This window comes from Crocodylus siamensis, chromosome 1 (genome assembly GCF_052110815.1).
Source record: "Crocodylus siamensis isolate JL-2025a chromosome 1, ASM5211081v1, whole genome shotgun sequence".
Taxonomy (NCBI): Eukaryota; Metazoa; Chordata; order Crocodylia; family Crocodylidae; genus Crocodylus; species Crocodylus siamensis.
The window spans coordinates 145452250-145465019 of NC_143395.1; the positions used below are offsets into that span (position 1 = coordinate 145452250).

Below are 12770 nucleotides of genomic sequence, written 5' to 3' on the forward strand. Positions count from 1 at the left end.
GTCAGCATGAATTCCCCAAGGGCAAGTCATGTCTGACCAATATCATTGCCTTCTCTGATGAGAAGACTGGCTCCGTGGATGTGGGAAGAGAAGTGAACATGATATACCTTGACTTTAGAAAGGCTTTTGATATGGTTGCTCACAAAATTTTTGCAAGCAAGCTAAGGAAGTATAGGTTGGATAAGTGGATTGTAAGGTTGATGGAAAACTGACTGGATGGTCAGGCTCAAATAACTCAATGTCTAGCAGCTGCTACCGTGTTGTGTCCCAAGGGGTCAGCTGAGGGGCTGGTTTTGTTCAATATCTTCATCAGTGACCTGGAAGATGGGATGGAGTGAATCCTCACCGAGTCTGCAAGTGACACCAAGCTGGAGGGTGTAGTAGATAAGTTGGAGGGTAGGGCTAGGATTCAGATGGACTTAGATAAATTGGAGGAATGGGCCAAAAGAAATCTCATGAGGTACAACCAGGACAAGTGAAAAGTCGTGCACTTCAGATGGAACAATCTCATGCACTGGTATAAGCTGGAGACCAACTGGCTAAGAAGCAGCTCTGCAGAAAAGGACCTGGGTTACAATGAATAATAAAATGAATTTGAGTCAAGGGTGTACCCTCATTGCCAAGAAGGCTAAAAGCATATACTGGGCTGCATTAGTAGGAGAATTGCCAGCAGATCGAGGGACATGATTCTTCCCCTCTATTTGGCACTGGTGAGGTCACATATGGAGTACAAAGTCCAATTTTGCACCCCCCCCCCCGCCAACAGAAAGGATGTGAACAAACTGGAGAGAGTCCAGTAGAGGGCAAGAAAAATGGTTAAGGGGGCTGGGGCATGTGTCTTCTGAGGAGAGGCCGAGGGGACTGAGCTTGGAAAGCTCTCTCATGAGGAGGTAGTACAGCACTGGAACAAGTTACTCAGAGAGGCTGAAGAATCTTTATCCTTGTAGGTTTTTAATACTTGGCTAGATAACACCTTGGCTAGGAATATATAGTTGAGGACGGCCTGCTTTGAGCAGGGGGCTGGACTGGATGACCTCCTGAGATCCCTTCTAACCCTCATTTTCTATGAATCCATGATTCTATACTTCCCCTCCTCGCATCAAAACCAGGTGAGTAAGTTAGGGGAATGCTGAGCCACAGTCTTGTTCCTACCTGCTCCCGAGGCAGTGCAAGTCCCGCTGCAATAGAAAAAGGGACATTGAGGACCCAGAACAAGCCAGTAGAGCCCCACCTAGAACTTAGACACTGAAGTCTGAAGCAAAGCCCGCACACCTGGTTACCGTATAACCCTAGAGTATCTTTATTTGTTCTATAATTTAATAGCAGACCTATAAAATAATTACATTATACTTATAGAATTTCATTTTGTTTTCATTTATAAAACAAGAATTAAATACAGTTTTAACCATTACAAGCTCAACTCAGTTTTTACATACAAAGCCCCAAGGAGGAGCTTCATGCTGCAGCATATTTATTTTGCAAACCGGTGAGAAGCCCACGTTGGGTGTAGCTTAAAGATAATAAGAATCCTTGCACATTTTACCTAAAATGATTTTTAGACTTAATATAATGAGGAAGGTACTAGGGCATTTTATAGCTAGACCTAGATGCAAGGGCATGGTTTTAGGTGGCTTTTCTCCAAGGGTAGTCTCATAGCCCTGGAGTCTTAATGGATTGCAGGCATTCCTATCTCGCCCTTTTCATGTTGATCAATAAAGTCCAACAGTCTGGATTTGGTAGTCCCCAATCTGTGGCTGGCTGGCATACAGCCAACAGCAACAGCTTCTAAAGCCAGTGCTGTGCTAGGAGTCTCCCTACACGGCCCTGACATTGTGTAACAAACACAGGCAACATAGCTGTTCATATAGCAGGGATAACATGCCTGCTCAACCCCATCCTCTCTGTGCCAATCCCCGTAAACCGATTGATGAGATCTAGGAGAGATCAGTACTGTAAGCCTCTTAAAGCAGCCTGTCTCACATAATGGAGAACTGTGCCACTAAACTTGTATTTGGCAACAGTCCTGAACACTTTAACCCCTTGGAGTGATCATATCTGAAGAAGCTGGCAGTGAAGAGCTCCATAGTAAGCTGGTTTAATTGAACAAGAAGTATTGTATGTGCTAAGCTCTGAGGCATGCAACAAGGTCACACTTGTCATTGTTATTAACTTGTATGCTCTTCAAATGTTTATTAGCAACCAGTTACTTTGAAGTCCTCCTCTTTAAAAACACAGAAAATTAATTGAACTGGAACCTACTGAATATACAGACACACTAAACTCTGCCAAGTAAGTAACTTAGTATGATTGTAAATGAACTAAGAGAATCTACCAATACTGATTTATTATATCTTTATACCAAAAATTAAATGGGTCAACAGTGCTTCAGAAATTACAACAGCTCATTCCCTCCCAGTTTCTACAGAAGTGTGAGCGATCCTTCCTCACTTCTATAGCAGTGACACATTCTTATGGCATTTACTAAATGTTTTGTCTTCTGACAATAGAAAAATTAGTTGATTTCCATTCCGCATATGGAAAACACCAGGCCTAACTCCCAAAAGGAGTTAGGATGTATGGGAACTTTTGTGTTCAACTCAACAATGATTACAGTCTGTTTTATGTGCTACGGTGCTTTAATAACTTAAGTGAAACACAAACCCCAAGCAGGCATAAATACAAAGTAATAACTGGATGGTGCACAGTCCTTTTTGGAGTTTAAAAAAAAAAGTAATGTTGAATCTACTGAAAGCCCATTCGAATTCTGTCAATTTCAAGTCAGGTGACTGACCTAGCACCCAAGTCTCTTCCTCAAGAAGCTTTAATCTTGCCTCCGGAGTTTCCACCACAAGAAACATATATACATGGCTAGGTCTATAACACTTTAAACAGATGTTTACTATAGCTAGGTTACAAAATAGACATTGCAGAAGAGACCATGTGTTTGATATATTCTATCCACAACAGCAAAGAACTATACCTTCAATCTATTGAAGCAAGTGTGGTGGCTGACCTAACACCCCCCTCCCCCGCTTGGTGCTTCTCTCTCTCACCCTTAAGCCTAGGACAGTTCATCATTCCACATTTCACCTTGTTTTATCACGATCAGGCTCTTTAGAGACTCTCACTTTCTTATAGTATAGTACTGTGTCTGGTCTCTGCGTCACATAGCCTCAGACAACAGCACCAAGCACTTCAAAGTGAAAAGTTCTGGACTGAAGACCAAGAGCCATAAAAAGATTCCTCCTCTTCACACAGAGGGTACCGGAGTGTAGGGCAGAGGGCTTTTTCCACATAGTGGAAATGGTAATGCCAGACTCAGCCATCAGTCACCTGGAAGATCAATCCCAAATTCTTGGAGCCTGCTCCACCCTTAAAAATTCAATAAGAAGATTACATTGGAGATAGATATACTGAAGCTTTATGGCAAGGTGCCTAATATAGCCCAGGATAAGCTTTATTTCCAGTAGGCAAGTGACAGAAATCCTTCCCTGCTGGAGAGATGCCTCCTGATAGAAAAAAAATAACCAGCCCATAAGTGTGCTCATGGGAAATGAGAGGCAACAGCAAATCTGATGTGGTAACACCAAGCAGCAGCCACATCCTTGCTCTCATTGTTTGCTTGAGTTGAGGTTCACTGACATACACCGGCACTGCTTAACTTTCTGAATTTTCTTGAGTCGAAAAGGTGGATCCATGTCAGGACACTCCAGCTCCACCGTGAAGGAGGTAACCTTCTGAGGCTTGCAGAAAGCACAGGATTGAAAAGATTCCTCCTCCTTTTTCACATGCCGCGGGATATAGAATGAGTTGCACTGGCCATAGCAGAAGCGGTTGATGATGGTACGGCTTATGCAGCCCTCCTCGCTGACAGTCTGCCGCAAGGGTTGTGTTTTGCACCAATCACTTTTAAGATACTTCCTCTCAGTAACAACAAGGGCTTCCTGGCTAGAGGCCAGTACTTCTTTGTTTAGGTGTTGCCGCCTTTCAGAGTTGTTGGTGCTGCTGTCTTTATATGGAGAGGGAATAGCCCCTGCAGGACGGTTTTTCCTGGTCTCTGTTACTCTAATGAAGGCTGCCACCAGAAAAATGGAAAAGACAAGTTTCCAGATCATCCTGCAACAATAATGTAAGTAATAGTTAGAAAAAACATATATAAATACATGTTACCCTTATTTAATCTGAGAACAGAGTTGCCTACCTTTTCAGCAGTTAGATAGTATTCACCAAGTTTTCTAGCTAGCATCACCATACACTTTATGCACCTGCTTTAGAGGAAAAGATACATCTACTACCTGCTCTAATGGAGTTAAGACACCACACTCAGTGGAGTTGGGATATTAATAGCATTCACGGGGCATCTAGTTCTCTTAGAATCTGGGTAATTTCTAGAGTTCATTGGACTTCAAATGTGCCACCAAGAAGAAGTTTCTGGTCACTAGAAGGCAAGGCTAAGCTATGGAAATCCCTTGCTTTAAGACCTCACTATTGTTGTCTATTTGAAACCTGATGCTTTGACCTTTTTATTGGCCAAATGGAAAATGTCAGGGTACAAAAATATATGCTAAAACTGATTGCTTTCAAGATTCAGGAGTCAGAGGAGCTCAACCATTCCTGTGATCACTCACCTGCATGACCTCATTCAGAGAGGAAACAAACCAAAACAACGAGGTTATATAACGTGAATTCTCCTGTCACTGGTTGAAGCCATGGGATCCAAACTTTGTCAGTTCCAACCTATAATACCTAGTCAATTTAGGTATTAAGTAGTGTTTATCAAAGTACCCTCCTTAATATTATTTCTCAGTTTTCTTGGGTTTTATGATGCCTCCTTAAGAATAAATCCACATATATTGATGGGGTGGATCCAGTGGGTAACAAGCGATAAATTCAAGAGTACCAAGAAGAAACGTTTTGGCATAATACACAGTTAACCATACAGTATTCTAGGAAAATAGTTTAAAAGAACTAAAAAAGTAATAGGTTTTTTTATATGTAGAGTTCATTTTTTTGGAAAAAGATGTTAATAAACTGTACCGAGAAGATAGGAATAAAGTTTTCTGTAATGCGATGATCATTTCATATACATCCATTGAGTTTCTTGGACATCTGTCAAGGTCCGACACTGCCCATTGGATTTTGTGAACCAATATTTCGATGTAGTTGGCAGCTCTTCCAAAATATCATTTGTCCTTAGAAAACAAGGTCACCTATACAGAGCTTCACAACATTCCTGATATTATTTCAGCCTCCTATGTATAAGAGACTGTATAAGACTGGAGGAGAAAAGCACTGTTGGAGGTGAAGGTAATTCTGAATTTTCCAGCCAAACAGAAAGATCCAGGTCAAATGCCGTCTGCACTGATCAAGGCTGTCTACATGTATCCAGTGCTTAAACATACCTCTACCAATGATAATGGGCTGCAACTTAAGTAATAGCATGTAGCTGAAAAAAACCCTTTTTTTTCCAGTAAAGCTAAAAATCTCTCCTAAAACATAAATAGCTGCTTAGTCTCTTTACAACAGTCCAGAGATAAACAGTAACCATTTGTTTAATGTTATATAAATACATGTAGAGGATCCAAACACTTCAGGCACTTGGAATGTTGCACAAAGATTTCTGACAGGAAAGCTTTAAAAAAAGTTACAAAGTCATCTTCAAAACCAGAGAGAGATGGAAACAGATTATTACTGAGAAGGTAGAAGAAGGGGTTATAGAAGTGGCAACAGTCTTGAACTCAGAGGTCCCTTTTTTTATGATGGTGGGTGGAAAAAAGGTATGGTATGAAGTCAGACTAGGTAACCTTACCTCTTGGGTAAGGTTATTATGGTTTATATCTGGAACTGGGAAGAAATACATCAACCCAGTCTTTGCATGATACACTTCTAAGAGGAAAATCTGAAACACTGCAGGGATAGTGTTACTAATTCTACAGATAACATGTTCTTTTGAGACCGTACTGAGGATCCAGCAAGATGCTATGAAAGCTGGGTTTTGCATTATATTTAAAGAAGGTCAACCTATGCTTAAATTAGAATGCCAGTAAGCATGTTGGTTTTCAAAGGTGCCAAGTGCCTATTGGCAGGCCTGGGAACCATCAGGGCTTTAAATATATGTGGCCTATTTTTGCAATACTTAACTTTCAGCTTACAAGTTCAAAAGTTTTGTCTGGAGTTCTTAAATAAAAAAAAAAAAGACTAGACTTGGCTTTGTTTGCAGGTATTATCGCCAAGACCATTGGATGTCAACCCTGACATCCAGGCCAAAATCTAATCAGGTAATTAGTTTCAGTTGAATATAGTGTTCCACACTTCCTCTCAAACTGTTCTCATGTTATTCTGCACTGGTGGCTGAATTTCAGTACTAGGCAAAGTGATGCCTATTGTTTGTACATTCTCTGCGTACACAAAAATCCCAACAGTTGTAACCCTGTCTTACAGAAATACACCAAGGAGAGATCCCTACAATCCAGTGTCCACTCCCCAAACTCTCAGCTTTATTTATTTTATTTAGGTAAACAGTGTATCTATGGCCGACCCCATTTTTATTTGGGGATGCCAGATTTTTTTTCATTACAAGCTTTGGCTGTTGTTTCATTTCTCCAGTCTTGACAAGAAAAAAATGGCCTATGGACCCAGAGTCACATTTCAAGGAGCTTCGCATTATGAGAGTTAAGAGTTTAAAAAAGACTTACTGTCATCCTTCTTGCAAAAATGCAAACCACAGAACTAACCTTAATTATTTAGAAATTTCAAAATGGTGCCTCTTTTAACCAGCTGCATGCCAGAGCATGCATGGCATGGGTTTTCCCCTGGGACAAGTAGCAGCAACACAAAGTGGGCCACTGCTACTTGTTCCTGAGGAACCAAATGTCTGCGCTCTAAATAGAATAGAATAGAATGACATTACACAAGCTTCATCCTCTAAGGAGGATTATTCTGCAGGGAGCAAACCAGGAAAGCCAAGGCTGCAACTCAACTCCAACTAGCTTCAAGCATCAAGGACAATAAAAAGTCCTTTTTCAGATATGAGGGGAGCCAGAGGAAAAGCAAGGGCAACATTGGACCCCTGCTAAACCAGATGGGGCAACTGACAACCAATGCCCAGGAAAAAGCCAACCTATTAAATGTGTACTTTGCATAGGTCTTTCATCAGTTCCATGGGATGCCCATGCCCACTATGGGACAGGGAGTTCCAGGTTAGGGGGATCCCCTGCCCTCCATTAATGCATGAAGGAACATCTTGAGAAGCTGTATAACTTCAAGTCAGCTGGCCCTGACAATCTACACCCCAGGGTACTGAAGCAGCTGGTGAGCATCATAGCCCAGCCCCTGGCACAGATCTTTGAGAACTCCTGGTGCTCTGGTGTAGTGCCTGAAGACTGGAAGAAAGCCAATGTGGTGCCTGTCTTCAAGAAAGGGAGGAAAGTGGATCCGGCTAACTATAGGCCCATCAGCCTGACTTCTATCCCGGGGAAGATCTTAGAAAAGCTTATTAAAGAGGCCATCCTTAATTGACTGGCTGACGCCAACATCCTAAGGGATAGCCAGCACGGGTTTGTTGTGGGTAGGTCTTGCCTGACCAACCTCATTTCCTTCTATGACCAGGTGACCTATCACCTGGACAAGGGAGAAGAGATTGATGTCATATATCTTGACTTCAAAAAACCCTTCAATCTGGTATCCTATGATCACTTCTTGGTGAAACTGGCCAGTTGTGGCCTTGGGTCCACTACGATCTGCTGGCTGGGAAACTGGCTCTGTAGTCGGACCCAGAGGGTAGTAACTGATGGCAGTCACTCATCATGGTGTCCTGTGACCAGTGGGGTCCCCCAAGGCTCTGTCCTTGGACCCATATTGTTCAACATCTTCATTAATGATGTGGACATAGGAGTCAGGAGCGGATTGGCCAAGTTCGCCAATGACACCAAACTTTGGGGCAAAGCATCCACACCAGAAGACAGGTGAGTGATCCAGGCCGACCTGGACAAGCTCAGCAAATGAGCAGATGAGAACCTGATGGTGTTTAACACCAAAAAATGCAAGGTTCTCCACTTGGGAAAAAAACCCCTGCAGCATCCTTATAGGCTCAGCAGTGCTACGCTGGCTAGCACTACAGAAGAAAGAGACTTGGGGGTCATCATTGACCACAAGATGAACATGAGCCTGCAATATGATACTGTGGCTAGTAAAGCGACCAAAACGCTGGCTTGCATCCATAGATGCTTCTTAAGCAAATCCCAGGATGTCCTTCTCCAACTGTAGTCAGCCCTGGTGAGGCCGCAGCTGGAGAATTGCATCCAGTTCTGGGCTCCACAATTCAAAAAGGATGTGGAGAAGCTTTAAAGAGTCCAGAGGAGAGCCACGTGCATGATCAGAGGTCAGGAAAGCAGACCTTACAATGACAGGCTGAGAGCCATGGGGCTCTTTAGCCTGGAAAAGCGCAGGCTCAGGGGTGATCTGATGGCCGCCTATAAGTTTATCAGGGGTGACCACCAGGATCTGGGGGAACGTTTGTTCACCAGAGCGCCCCAAGGGTTGACGAGGTCGAATGGTCATAAACTACTGCAAGACCGTTTCAGGCTGTACATAAGGAAGAATTTCTTTACTGTCCGAGCCCCCAAGGTCTGGAACAGCCTGCCATCAGAGGTGGTTCAAGCACCTACACTGAACACCTTCAATGGGGGAGGGGTTGACACTGGAACCATACCATGCTTCTACCTTGCCACATAAATGCCTGAATATATGTATGTGGCGATGCAAATGTATCTGCATCCCGACTGTTTATTTCAGAAGATGACACACAAAATGAAAAGAATTCAGTGGAGGCACATGAGAGAATCTTCAAGTTGGGCTAGACCAAAACCACAACAACAAAATGATAAATATTTTTATTCCTATGTAGTTTTAAGAACTCATAAGCTAGATGGCTGTCAACAACGGGCCACATTCTCAACCTGAGATCCTTCTTACACCAGTAGCACAAATGTGAAATTCTTTGGATGTACTGGCCAGTTGAGACTTGCATAGAAGATAGGATACTCTCAACCCACATTAAGGCAGAAAAGCCAGTGTTCCCAACACACTTGCTTACTGTATTCAGGGTCCTGTCAAAAAGAAACAATCCTCAGGTGGCATAAGGCTCCTTACCAATCATAGCCAACTCTTACTATATAGAGCCCCCACCAGGTTGTAAGTATGCTTCAACAAAGGAGACAATTTAGCCCTATGTCTTTGACACTGAAACACAACATAGTTGCATTTACATTGTATGCACTCATTTTGGATCTCCGTAGCATAGGGAAGCAATTTGGCTTCTTAAATTCACAGAAGATTAAATTGTTATATATAACAATTAGGACTGAATTACCTAAAAAGCTACAACATTCCACTGAAAATAGGTCCTTTCCTTCAATAAGAGAACAAACCTCAATCATTATCATTACAAAACAGCTTTACAAATATAAGAAGCCTTGGATTTTATTGATTTTAAAGACAAATGACACTGAACCATGATTTCCTAACTTCAAACAAGTAAATGCAGCTTGTTAAGTCACAGACTCATCTTTTTCTTGTCATTATATGGCCATTTTGCAACTGATGGGAAGTGAGCGTAACAGGAACAAAACAAACTTTGAAGTTTTTGTGGGTATAAACACTCAGGAATACCCACCTCACCACAAACAGAAGCCATATTTTTAAACTGGAGGGTTAATTACATTTGAAAAACTGAAATCAAGAACAGTAAGGGCCATATAAACTTTTTTTCTTCCAGTTTTGCTGCAGCCATGCTTTTAAGCAGTCTTCCTAGGGATTTAATACTTCAGAGTATGACATATGCATTATGATGTGAACTGCTGCTAAAGTTCTGATCTAATTTGAGAACACGAGTTGACCACTAAGGTTTAATTGCAACTTATCTAAGCATTCAGTAAGGAAGTTATGTTGAGAAGCATGTCAAGTGCACTCCAACTAGCTGGACAAGAATTTTCGGTTTGCGCATTATGCTGGATCTAGTTGGAAATATTCCAGTGGAACACATTCATTTCCTACCAGCCTGTCTACCTGACTCCTTAACAGCCCCCAAACCCAAGTCAGTAGAATGGCATGATGTTGGAAATATCTTCAGAGAACACTTCCTTGCCTGCGGTAGTGTCCTCCTTGTGTCCTTCTTGGTTTTGACTGTTACTGTGGCCACATTTCTTTGAACAATTCTTACATTTTTTCTTTACTACTGGACAAGAAAAAGATTTACAAGATCTCTAAGTTTTTACCGAGCAGAAAATCCTATTCCAGCTCAACTCTGTTTAGGCTTTATAGCCTGAAAGACATGATGCTGTGGCTAAGAGGACTCTGAAAGCCTTCATCAAATCCTTCAGACCATAAGGACCTAGGAGCAGCAAGGTTTTATTCCATCTCCAGATCACCTTGGTGAGACCATTATTGGAATCCTGCATCCAATGCTAATATCAGCATTCATATGTCACAAATTGGAAGAGACTTAGGGAAAAGCCACAATCCTTATTTGAAGCATGCAAAACCTGCCTTACAGCGTGACTAAAGAAGCTGCATGTGTTTGGCTTATATAAGAGAGAAGGACACACACCTTATCACTGTCTGTAGACATATAAAATTGAAGAAGTACCTATAGGCAAAGCAAGAGTTAATGTCTGGAAAGATGAAGGTTGATACATTCAAGTGGAAAATAAGTTAAAAAGTTTTCAGAATGAAGGTAATCTGCGGGTGGTGCTTTATTCTCACCTAAGGCTGTCCAGCTGCTTAATGGGATGGGGCTGTGTTGCCTGGATGCTGCCTCCTCTGCAGGCCACACCACCCTCCTGCCAGAAGAGCAGCAGGAAAACAGAAGCTGGAGGACATAGAGGGCCTCCAGAGACTCTATCAGCTTTATTGGGAGAGCTGGTGATGGCAGCAGGAGCAGACAATGAGAGGTAGTGATGGCCCAGGGGAGTGGCGGCCAGACCTGCGGGTAAAGCATAGAGAGCCAAGGATGCAAAGATGATGGGAACCCATGGGCTGTGAGTTGAGGCGCATAGGGCTTGATGGTCCCCGGTTGGACAGCCCTGTTCTATCCAATAGTTAGGGATTATTGGGGAAAAAAATTCTGTAGAACACAGGTAAGCAGACCAGGTCATCACAAATGCTCCCTTTGAACGATTATTCTGGAAGCATGTGCATAAGATCACCCAGTTGACTAGCATTTGGAATTTATTCTAAAGAGGTTTTATTTTTATTTTTCCTTTGTCTGAGAACTAGAGTGGAAAAAGAAGTTGCATGAAACAACCATATGCATCTTAGCACATGTGTATAGTATGTGTGGTCTGCTCTTTATGTTTTTACCTTCCATGAACATTTAAGATGGGGCATAAATGCTGTTCTTTGAAGACAAGCCAGATAATAAATTTTGAAAGAACAAATGCTACAAGTTGGCTTAAAGGAGGAAGGTGGAAAGCCAAGAAATATCAGATCATTTACTGTGAAACTAAAACATTTTCTTTATTCCTTAATGGACATAACTTTATTGGTTAGGTGGCTCAAATAAAGTTGTTCAGTCATGCACCTTCATATAAGGAAAAAATCACTGCTGCCTGCTCACTTTTAGCTTGGTTTGGAGAACTCTTTTGACCTGACAGTATCATCAGCAAGAAGTACTACATCAGTCTTGTTACTGTGTTATGGGCCTTTTCCCTTAGTGATAGATTATATCATTTAATACATTTCTACCACTAAAGTAAGTGGTAGAAAGTCATTTAAGTCTGAGGCACGTACAACTGTATGTTGTAGGAGGAATCAGAATAGTTATTTGGAACTTTATTACCGTAGCAAAACTGTACTATTATGGTTTTACCCATAAGGTCTTCCAAGCGCCATGCCTATTAGGAATCATTTTATTACTCTAGAGCCATGCATGTTACAATTATCAGAAAGGCTACTGTGTAAAAAAATGCCTTATGAGAAATAACGATTACATTATTATTTTCTAAGAACTTTTTTTGACAATTAGAATGACAGTCTACTTTGCACTGAGGAAACAGAGCTATGACTTAACATGAGTAAAGACTGAAGGAATAGCAAGTAAATAGGCCAGATCCTCTGGTGATACAAACAGCTTAGCTTCACATGAAAAAAAATGTTGTGTGTCAACTATTTCAATGGTTGGGAAAAACAAAGAGCTCTATTAAACAGAAGTGAAGATCAGAAGATGAAAGGAACAGCAAACTACTTCATGCAAAATGAGAACCAGAATTAATTGCTATTATAACTGAAGCTAAAGTTAAGCTATCTTGTTCTTGATAAATTTTGGTCAATTCCCAGGTCTTATTTTCCTCATTTTGCTCTGAAAAGTCATGGGGAGCTTCCCATGGGAAATGAGATGCACTTTGTGGATTTATAGGATATCGTAGCTCTAATGGGGCATATTCGTCAGTGTGCTAAGAGCTGGCACTCTCTCACATCAAAGCCCTGCTACCAGATGCATGAATTGTTTGTTCTTCCAAGATGAAGCCTATTTTTCTCTTTGTGAACAAAACTGCAGCTGCAATATGAATTACATTACAAGTCAGCATCCTCTGACTGCTTCACAACAGGTGAAAGTACTCTGGGTTGTGCCAATAATTCACTTATACAAATAAGTTTTAGAGGCAAAGTATTTGACATGAGTGAGGAAAGCTCCTGAAAGGACCCCTTATTTCATCTTGGAGACTTTTATGGAAAGACAACTTCCTCCCCAGTTTTTTGAAGTTACATCAGCT

General features: G+C 41.6%; 1 protein-coding gene across 1 annotated transcript in view; it reads right to left on the reverse strand.

The window, feature by feature from the left end:
* Positions 1 to 1288: 1288 nt before the first annotated feature.
* The window catches only part of GREM2 (gremlin 2, DAN family BMP antagonist), a 70805-nt gene continuing 59323 nt past the window's right edge, over positions 1289 to 12770 (reverse strand). The window contains exon 2 of the mRNA XM_090031502.1: positions 1289 to 4116. Coding sequence (XP_089887628.1) covers positions 3612 to 4115 — 504 coding nt within the window. The 5' untranslated portion in view covers position 4116 and the 3' untranslated portion in view covers positions 1289 to 3611. The remainder of the gene's footprint in view (positions 4117 to 12770) is intronic.